Consider the following 11,467-nt stretch of genomic DNA (forward strand, 5'->3'; position numbering starts at 1 on the left):
AGTGCCACTGGACAAATCAACAGGAAGGTAACAGGAGAATACCAACATATCCAGCTATAAATATTTCTATTCCAGTCACTAACCACTACTAAGAAGAACAAAATGTTACTAAGCTGTTAGGATTAATATTCTTAGAGGCATCCGCTGCACGTTATCACCCGTTTTTATCTTTGTTGCAGGGTAATGTGGGATTGGCTTGTGTGTTCTGCATGTGGACTTTGGTTTTATGGCTTAGGAAAGAACAAAGGCATAAAAAAAGGTAAATAAGGATCTGACTGAAGAGAAGACGCCGGATCTGAACACATTTCCACCCCTGATGCCAGCACCTGTAACTGGTACAGCGTTATTTATTGCCTCGTATCTAAAGAGACTGAGGAATTCAACAAGCGATCTTTGATGCTGAGTTTCAAACCTTATACCTGAGCCATATATAATTGATTCTTTGATCCTTTTGTTTATTCAGGAGGAGACATTTTGCACCACACCTCTAGTAAAGTGATTTTATGGCCAAATTTATGATACACTAGAATATGTAGAGAGTGGGTTTGCAGACAATAATCGTGAGTTACATAACTCGGAATAACTAAGATTAAAATCACCACAGTATTGAATCTCATTTATGTCCCATCTGCTGCACACGAGATTCCCAGCTAAGGTTAGGAAGAGGAGCTGCAGGAAACAATGAAATGTGAGCAGCAAAGGCAAGGGAAATGCCAGCTTTCCTGCTCGGTTGGCGTGCCTCGTATTATTGGAGGCTTCCGGTTCAAAGTCCTCTTTAACTCCCCACTAACGGGTTCAAAGGCCAAATCACTTGGAGCAGTCCATGCAGGCACACAAAAGGATTTTCAGATTTGGAGCGCGATCATTAAACCTCCATAAATAAAAGAAAAACTGATATTATTACGACTTACACGCAGGAAAAACTTTCATTCGCCAGGACAAAAATATATTTCAAAAAAATCCAATGCATGTCAACTATGCGAGGTGGAATATCAGACGGCAATTTAGTAAAAGAATTTTAACAATCCCTCTCTAATTATTTGGGGAACACGCAGCAGTTTTGCAAGAATAGTTTTTTCCCCTGGATTCCTGAGGAGAGACAAAACCAAACTGCCTTATAAAAACATTTAACAGCAATAAAACTGTGCCTCGACGGTCGGATACACACACAAACTGTTGGCTTACAGGACAGTTAAACTCACAGAATGCAGAGAGCTTTTACCAAATTCATTTTCTGAATACTGTGTCTTGATTTTATACTTAAATAGACAGGTTAATGGTTAGCATCCGTCCTTTTTAAAGACACTAAATACTGGCTTATTCTAGGGTAACTCCACAGTAAAATCTCCATGACTTGTGGCATCCCTGTGGGCATCAAATTAAGCGTCAATTTATGGAATGAATGAGCAATCAAAGTTAAAAACTGCCCTCTTATCTATGATCTATCATATCTTCCAGTCATGACTCATTTTTAATCACATACGCGATGATTCCCCCCGAAATAAACACACGTCAATCCAGCAGTGGTCCATGACGTCTTATCTGCTGACGCGGCAATTCGAGAAAATTTCCCATGCAGACCCATGCGGGAATTCGCCTTGAACTTTTATCCTGTCGCACATCTCTACAGAGAGAGAGACCAGGCATCTGCCAGGCTCTATTTCCAGACTGGGAGTCTTTCTGGAACAGGACACAAAGTTCAACCTCAAGTCAAACAAAGTAAATGTTAACTTGAACAACCAAGTCTGGCTCTTCTGAGGGAAAACCACCAGCCTTTTCCAAACCGTGCTCCACATGCAGCCACTGGGTGACTTGATTAGCCACTCAACATGGCAGGTATTTAACCAAGCAAGTAGAAATTCCCCTGCACAGTGGTGCAAGTCAGTCGGTTGCTCACCAAGCTCAGGCAGGCGTTGGGGGGGGTTATGAAGGGTTGGCTTTCACACCAAAGCTCAGCTTTTCATCCGCTGCAAATAAAAATATTTGGGGATTTTCTGGAGAAGTGAGCAAAATTTGCCTTTCAAAGAGCAAGCCTGACACAACACACACACACACACAATGCCTCGTGTGCTCTTCTGGAAACTTGTAAAGATTGTGCAAATAAATGAATTTGTCACCCTTTTTTATTGCAGCACACATTAAACCAAGTAAAATACTAAAAAAAAAAAAAATAATACAAAAATACACCCAGGAGAGACGTGCAAACGTGCTCCAGCGACTACTATTTTGGACAACTATAGCAGGACATATGGATGCCTCGTGCTCTCTTCATCCCTCTGTCAAGTGGTTCACTCCCATTCAGGAAAACACACTCACACATGCATGCACAGTGCACACAGCCTCAGACTACGGAAAAAAAAAAAGGAGCAAAAAGGAAGCCCTGGTCGCTGGCCACACCCTTTACAAATAACAATCTGCACACGCCATCTCCGGACCAAGATGTCGAGCTGGAGGGAAAACAAACAGACAGAAAATGGGAGAGAGTTGGGGGGAAAAAAAGAGGCCTGTTGATGTCTGGCTACTCTAACGTCTGCTTGCCAAGGCTACTGTTCACATTTCCATCTAATTGAAAAGGTATGGCTATAAAAACAGTGTTAACCACGACTTTTTTTGTTCTTGATGAAACATGATTTCTCTCCGTTTATAGCTGTACACATCCGAACATTATCAATGTATCTCCTAACCCTAAAAATGTCCAAAAAAAGTATTTTTTCACACCCTGTATCAAAGATTACAATCTGTCTTGTAATCTGTAGATCGAGTTTCTTTGATGTGCCACTGAACTGCAATGACAGTTTAGATTTTAAAAGGACTATATGTAAGTTTAGAGTTTAAAAAGGGTACTGCATTCCAAATATAAACATTAGACGGCATTTTCACCCTCCCTCTCCTCCCTAGAGACTTGAGGTTGCCAGGTACGTTGAGGATCCACTCCCACATGAAGTGAAAGATGAATCTGTGATGAACTGCCCTTTTTCCACAAAATAAAAATGAACAGAATTTGCAGACAATTACTCAAATTTAAAATCATGATTACATTGGCCAGTTTAATCTCTCATCGAAACTCGACTTATCGATCATGCTGATAAGCAGGATTCAAAAACATGTTGGTGTCAAGGAAACTCCTCATGTCAAGGCTCTGCAGCTCACTCTTTGTGGCCATAGAAGGAAAACACAGCCTGTTAGCCAGCATGAAAGCAGTAGTATTTACTCTACTGGCAGTGTGTGTAAAATACTGGAATGGAATGGAATGGCTGTGAAATGTAATTTATGAACTCCTGCAGCAGGTAGAAGTAAAATTATAGAGACTGAAAATGACGTGTCATTAACTAGAGATAGACCGATATGTTTATTTCAGGGCCGATACCGATTATTAGTCGTGAAGGAGGCCGATAACCGATATTTGAAGCCAATATTCATTTGCAGGAAAAGTGATAATATTGGTGTCAAAATTTAAAAAATTTGAACACCATCACTTAACTTTGTTTAAATGCCTTTAAGCATGTTTATTAAACAGCTTTTCAGATTTGCAACTTACTTGTTAAAGGTTTTTTTTTTTCTATCTTAAACAATAGACATCTTTGTTTAGCAGTTCTAACAAAAAGTGCAGTAAGCTCTCAGGCTCAGCAGCATGTCTTATAAAGTTAAATGAAAACTTAACACAAATAAATAGCTCTCTAAAGTTTTCTACAGTACGTTTTCCAAACTTTCAATATAACTGAAATGTTATTTTATCCTTCACTTATCTTTGTTTTCAGTTCAAACAAAAAAAGAAAGTGCAGGGAGTCCCCAGGGTCAGCAGCATCTCTTATAAAGTTAACTGACATTTTTGTTAATTAATTACATATACAAATAAATACATAAATAAATAAATTAATTAATTAATTATTTCATTAATTAATATAAATCACATTTGTCCATCCAGGATAATTCATATCGTGCTAAAATTGTGTCTTTTTGTTTACACAATGATAAATAGTTCACAATATAAATGTATTTATGATTAAATAACTCATTATATTTTATAAAGTGGGATCCACATGAAATCGATTGGGAGTTTCTGCACCTCTGTTGCACAGAGCTGCACTGATGATCTCCCTCCACAGAAGCCGTCTAACAAGCACCATATCTTGCTGAGTAACAGCTCTGTAAAACTGCCATTAGGGATCAGCTTGCACTTTCATCACAGATGGCCGGGGTGAGGACAGGGGACCGGGGGGAAAGTCACACAGCCCATGTGAAACGCAACGCTATAGCCTCCACGCTCACTCACTCACTCTCTTCATTCACGGAGCATGCTTGACATCATGCTTTTGACACCCAGCCACTGACAACACAGCTGATAGAAACTGGTCTGCAGGAGAATCTGCTCCCACACAACAGTGAGCTCTCTGTGTGTGTATGTGTGTGTGTGTGTGTGTGCGGCCTGGGTGGAGTCTTTTAAAGCATATTTCACGGGGAAATACCGGTTTGATCAGAGGCAACACTCACTCATGGCTCATACACTAACAACTTTTCAGACTCACACTTAGTTTATTGTACTTGCACCCAAGTGGTTTCACATGTGAGGTCAAAATTCAAACATAGGTGAGGCAACAACATCTGTATCGTTGACTATTCTAACAATAGTTTGAATAAAACACTGACACTGCAGTTTCATAAAGGGATAATCAAAAACAGGAGTGTATGAAGTACTTTTTGCAGAGTCAGGCTGTTTATTACATTTAGTAGACAACACTAAAACACACAGCCTGTTTGTAGAGGGAGGACTGGAACACGATTTTATGCATCGCCATGAGGTGCCTCGCTTTATTTTAAAAGTCTTCAGATGGTTGCCTTGTTCTCAGTGAGCCTCTTTCTTAGGTGCTATATTTATTTTCCTCAGCATGTGCAATAACAGGACCTGTTTTACAGTTTGGCAGAGCAGCTGCTTAAGGGCTGACAGAATTGTATTTGACAAGTATGGAAAAAATCTACAGCTTTATCCTCCACATGAGGTTTTGTGGGGGGCACTGGTGGCAGCTGAAAAGGTGGCGAACCAAGCATCCACATCCATCACAACTACGGTCAAATCTGAATGTTTTTGGACTACGGGAGGAAACTGGAGAACCTGGAGAAAACATGGACAAACATGCAAAATCCATGCAGCAAGGCCATTGTTCTGACAAGGTCATGAACCTCAAATCATCAAAAGCAAGATTGCTAACCACTACACCAACCATGTGACCCAAACAGAATGTTGTTTTTGTTTGTTTTATTGTTTCTGCTGTCCACATTCAAATCAAAATAACATTTAAATCATGTATTGTTCAGGTCTATTGAGGAACACTACTCCAAAATAAACTTGAACTGTCCCTTAAATCAGATTACAAAGTCATATTTGTGTTTTATTGCAATGTGAGTCATAACCCAATCTATTCTATGTAAAATTCAAAATGTCAACACATTATCTGCCTAATAGTGTTATGTTAAAATAAGGTCATTAGTCCGACTACTGGTGTACATGTGGACGTAGTGACGTCACCCTCTGGCCATTGATAACAACACAATGAGAGGAAACTACGAAGCTCGGACTTTGAAGTCAGCAGCACCTGTTGACAGCCGCAGACATGGCAACTCCGTGTGTCACAAAAAACAACTCCGTGTGTCACCACACATGACTGGACTCACAGTATTCGTTCCCCTGAGCGTGTGTTTGTGTTCTGCGAAGGCGGTGAGGTTTGAGGTTTGTTGTCTTACCTGAGTTTTAGGTTGGCCATGAACTCCTCCATGGACACGTTGTCCAGGAGCACAAAGTCAGCTTTTCCAAACTCCAGACTCTCGTGCTCTGCCATTTTTGTATACTCACTACTGTAGCGCGAGGAGGGGGGAACAAAAAAAAAAGAAACTCCAATTTCCGTTTTTAACCGTTTGTTTTGAAGTTCCAAGCAAAGGTGAACATTGGCGGGTGTCGCTCAGCGGCACCTCCTCTCTCCTCAGTGGACAGCTGTGTGGTCGCAATCTCATTAGCAACCGTCACAGTCGCAGTTGTAATTGCGGGCTGTACAGGGTGGCTTTACTTGTAGAAATTGTCCCCCCAAAAAATATCCTCATGTCCGCATAGACTCTCCTCTTTGCGCCACAAAAGTGTCCCTAAAGGAGTCGCATCGTGCGCCAGCGCCGTCCGTTTTCCTGGAGTTTGTCTCCCGCACTCCACACACACACACCGAGCAGTCACCAATAGGACGGGAGCGTCCCTGAGCAGTGCCCCGCCCCCCTCTCCTCTCGCCTCTCCTCGGTCCGGCCCTGCGGAGAGGTGCTGCTGGTCAGACTGGTCCTCCTGTCTGTGTCTAACTTCCAAAGAATTACAAGTATCCGTGAAGACCACTGCTCCCTCCGCTGCTCCTGGTGCATATTTCAGCGGTGACGAGGCCACATTTAAAGTTGTTAAAACACTCACACAGCAGGAAAACCCACGATGTGCTGGCGTGACTTTTATTATGCCCTCCGTTACCATAAAAGGAGAAATGAGGGATTGTATGAATGAAAAGTAGAGAAACGACACAGGATGAATCTTTTTTTTTTTTTTTTTTAATAATTACTCCACTGACTTTGAACGGAACCATTATCGCAGGTATCACCATAACAAATCATTTACTCTGGTGGTGAGTGAGGTCATGGTGAGTCTAAAGAGAAGACTCCTGTTCCAGGAGCTGAGCATCAAGAACACACTCAGCACATTATACAGCAGGTTTACATTAGTATAAGTGCGACACCTAGTGTCGAAAAGAGGGAAATGCCTATTCTGTGCTATTTACAGACAGATTAAGGGGAAGGTGGTTTTATTTATAGAGCACTTTTCTTACACAGAGGGAGATTTAAGGTGTATTTGTTAGTGTACTTAAGTACAAAATTCACATATCTGTACTTCACTTTGTTATTTGTATTTGTAACTATCTTTGTTACTACCAAATAAAATTAGAAGAAGAGTTGGTAATGGTCTGTATTTATTTATATAGAGCTTTTCTAGTCTTGATGAACTGCTTTACTCTGTGAAGTGTCTTGCTCAAAGACACAGAAATTGAACCCGCAACCTTCCAGTTGCAAGACAACTCGCCCTACCACTGAGCTACCGTGCATGGCTCAATCCTAACTCACTTTTTTAATACTTTTACTTCCAAAACACAAGTACATTTTATATCAGAAAATGTGTTTTGATACTACGGTACATAGTTTAAGACTTTTACTTCAGTAATATCAGTTTTAAAAAGTGACAAAAAAGTGATGAAAACTTCTACCAAAGTAATTTTCTCTCGTAAGATACTTGTACTTTTACTCAAGTATTCCTGACTGGTTGTACATGAATTATATAAGTAACAACCTGTCAAAAGCAAGAGTTAGAAATAGCTCTCCAAAACAAAATGTTAAAAAAAGTGATATGGAAATTCAAAGTTTAAGAATATAAAAGTGATTCATGAGGGCAATATGATGAGAAATAATATAATGTTCCACTTTATTTGCACTTGGTGTTACAGCTAAAGACAGAAGATGTTTAGCTCAGTGTAGCATAAATACCACTGGCTCCAACACTGGAAACATTATCTGAAAATCTCCTCATCTAACTGTGCAAGTGAGCAAAAACATAAATAAATATGCCCAAATTATTCCTCACAATGTTTCCATCTGCATCACTAATGGCATTAAGATACGTTTGGTGTAACGACTCTTTAGTTTAAACTTTCATTTCAAAGAAGCAACACTGTTTTTCTGTCTTGCATCTCCAGTTCATCTTATCATCACCCCCGTACAAGTGGGTTAATATCTGAGATCATCCAGACGACAGACGTGCTGTGCCTCAACCTGCAAAAAGCCAAGCTGTGTTTGAAGTTTTAAGACGGTGGGATTTCACTATTATGTCAGTCCTGGAAAGAGCTTTGGGAGCAGAGATCCTGCTTTACTTTCTATTGATTTTGGCACCTTTAATTGGTTCCAAATCATCCAAGAGCTTTCTTTAAAGTAGCAATATGTAAGAATGTGGCCAAAAACAGTTACTACATTCAAATTCAAAAAACCGAGGTCTTTTAGGTTTCGTTTTTTCTGACGTAACTGGCAACCCGTGGTTTGCACGGCAGCTGAGACTCTACTGACTGTAATGATTGGTAGATTAGCGGTAGGGGGCGCCACATGCCAAAACATGATTTCAAAACATAAACATGATTTGCAGTCTGCAAAATATATATTTTTTTAATGCAAATATTTTGGCTGTACTGTTGTTGGTGAGTTCAGTTTGTTATATGAACATTATTCCTGAGTCTCTGTGACATATTAGGAGGATTTTATAGCCAGTTGATTTAGATTTATTACATAATGCACCTTTAAGTTGTGACAAATCTCTGCATTGTCCAACCAAACACCAATTTGTAACATATTTGGTTGCAGATTTAAGAAATCATATCTTGCCGAACATGAGAGATTGCACCAATATTGTCCAACAGGGTTGCCTATGATCTGCCCTTTGCCTTCTGCTGTAAGAGTCGGTCCATAGAATACAAAGGGAGTCAACGACTACTATCAATTGTAAAAGATGATGAAGGAAGAGGCTCCAGATGAATTTAATGAAATCATCGGAATCCTGTTAGAGACAAAGGTCGATCACACGTTCATTGTTAGAAGAGTCTTCAGTCCCAGACCTAGAGATAATGGGACTGATTGAATCAACCAATCTGCACATGTGGGTGTGCATACTCATGAACTGTTTGGATACAAATAAACATGTCTATGTAGAGTTAAGGTAATTCACAGAGACAACACCAGGTAGAGTATGCCTAAGCAAGGCGTTGGGTAAACCATGCTTTTATTGAACCGTTGTACCATTTGTACATTTGTCATTCATCAATCCGAGAGACAAAGGAAACCATCTTGTGTTTTTCTTACATAGAATATACTACAAATCAGAAAATCTGATGAATGTTGTATCACCTTGAACACAGCAGCAGGTTGGGTTTTCTACACCTCAGAGCTTCAGCTCAGTCTTGGAGAAAATAACAAACCTTGAGTGTGTCACAGGACTGTGCGAGTGATCGGTTTCACACGAGCGTAATGTTCTATTCTCTTTATAAGCTCAGTGTGAAAGCTGAGCACAATAACTCTGTCTGTGCGAAGCAACATCTGGGGAAAGAAACCGGGGAAGGTTTTTGTTGCATAATGAATGCATTTCACGTTCCATCTGCCGTTTAGCTTTTGCGGCATCGGTGAACAAAGCTCATACTCACAGAATGTGTTCCCCCCCGAGCAGCCGACACTGCACTCGATGACAGCGTTACAAACACAGTCACAGCTCAGAACAACTGTCAGCCATCTGCAAGACAATAACAGTGGCACGAGCATCATGGAAACGATGACAGGTTTCATTTACTCATTGATCGATCGCATTGAAGCATTGCTTCTGTATGCTGTTTGATTGTTTTCTTTCAGGAAATGTGAACTAAAAAGTATGTTATTTCAAATGACATGTGCAATATAATGGGGCGGGGGGGGGGGGGGGGGAGCTGCAAAGCTGACCTATATTTTCCACAATTGGAAGAAGTAAACAACAGTGATAATAAGAGCATTATAGTCATTTAGTGAATGTTCCTTTATGTGCAATCCCCTGATTGTTGGTTTGAGCACCGTGTCAGTCAAAGTTCACCAGGAAAAGACACTGACAGAATAAAAAAAAGGATAATTTAAAATATAGTATTTATTCCTACAGTATCACCTCAAAATGCATATTCCACTCACAATTAACTCATGCCTCCTTATCTTAGAAAAGCAGCTCTGTCTGAGCGTGACCTTATACTGTATATCTGACAATGATCCTCAAACAAAAGGCAATTTACACGTTGTTGTTGTTGTTGTTGTTGTTTTTTCACAGCATTTTCTGCCTCTCAGTCAAGTGTTACTTTTCACAGACACAAGTTTGTATGAGTCAGTTTGTGTGGTCAGCAGAGAGTGGCAGAAGTATGAAAGTTGTCCTTTTTTCTTTGTAGTTACTTAGTTACAGATGGAATGAGTGTAAATATCCAACATTTGACCACAAGTGTGGTGTATATAGATGTTCTATTTTAATACTAAATAGTATATACTGTATAACAAGACTGACCTTTAAGATGTGGTGTTAATTAAAACCGGAGCAAAAATAATGATGACATTGTTAAAAAGGGCTTGATTGCTGTTCTTACATTGGACAAAATATATCACATACAGAACATTCTGCTAATTTGAGGATTTTAATAGCATCCTCCTACAAGTGCAGGCGCAAACTAATCCACTGAATAAGTGTCGTTTCTGTTAAACAGGCCACTAGAGGGCGACCATAGCATTGTTGTGATGTGAAATGTGACTTTTTAACCTGATTCAGGTGTGCAGCAGTTCAGGAAAAAATACAATACAATACAATAAACCACTATACATTAAACCAGAGTAACAACTTATTATATTTATATCATATATTAAGACGGGTTGAAAGATTAAAAAATAATCGGTATCGATTAGACACACATTTACAAATTATTTAACCAATATTTGACTCGTTCAACGATGGGGATGTCTTGTATACAAAATGAAACACACACTCGCACACAGACGGAGAGATAATATATCTAATAGCCCAGTCTGAATTAATATAAACATTTTCAAATCAAGTGAATCTTTTAATGGGGTCATCAAAAGTTATTTCTGGACACTTTCAATAAAAAAAAAAGCAAGTCTACACTGGTTTTATCCACTCCCCCATGGGCGAGCAACAGAGGCAATCTTTTTTGTTTGTGTGTCTGTGTATGATTCACACATCTTTGAAAACACAAACAGAGAAAAAAGATGTACTTTCCCAGTTTTTTTCAATGATTATTTGATTTTTTCCTGCCCACAATCAAATGGACTATGTGTTGTAGCGTAGATGCTGTGACAGCAGAGGCTGCAGGCCAGGGCAATCTTCTATATCCAGGGCACAGACACGGCAAGAGTGAAACTGAGGTACCTGAACGTGACGCACCGTAAGGAAAAGCAAACAACAGATTGCTGTTGTCATTGCACTGACCTTTACTCCACTAAATCTCTAATTGAATCATTATTTAATAGCTGCTTCCCGGTTGTTATTATTATTAATGACTTGAGTGGAGAACCCATTATCTACGACCCCTGACTTGTCTGTTCCTCTGTGGCGACGACCTCTAAGAAAGACAAGTGTTTCGAACACTTCAGTGGCATAATAGGGGCTGTGACTCTTCACACATTCAAGGAAACATCTCCCGTGTGTCCATGTCCACAGTAAAAATGTCATGTGCCTCAGCATCGTTTGCTGGAACTGCTGCAGGGTCAAGCTTTGCCAGATCCCGAGGTAGAAATCATCTTTTAACAACAGTCAAGTGCAGTCTAATCCCACAAACATAATATGAAGCAACACAGTGCAAGGATACTGTTATATATATTTTTTTTATCATTTGGAGTG

At 39.8% G+C, this 11,467-nt stretch overlaps 1 protein-coding gene across 1 annotated transcript in view; it reads right to left on the reverse strand.

Moving 5' to 3' along the window:
* Positions 1-5,834, reverse strand: part of myo1d (myosin 1D) — a gene marked incomplete at both ends in the record, with an annotated part of 72,258 nt that extends 66,424 nt beyond the window's left edge. The window contains one exon of the mRNA XM_083904292.1: positions 5,740-5,834. Within this exon, the coding sequence (XP_083760418.1) occupies positions 5,740-5,834 (95 nt within the window). The remainder of the gene's footprint in view (positions 1-5,739) is intronic.
* Between the last annotated feature and the right edge of the window lie 5,633 nt (positions 5,835-11,467).

This window comes from Microchirus variegatus, assembly GCF_963457635.1.
Source record: "Microchirus variegatus genome assembly, chromosome: 17".
In the NCBI taxonomy this organism is placed as follows: Eukaryota; Metazoa; Chordata; class Actinopteri; order Pleuronectiformes; family Soleidae; genus Microchirus; species Microchirus variegatus.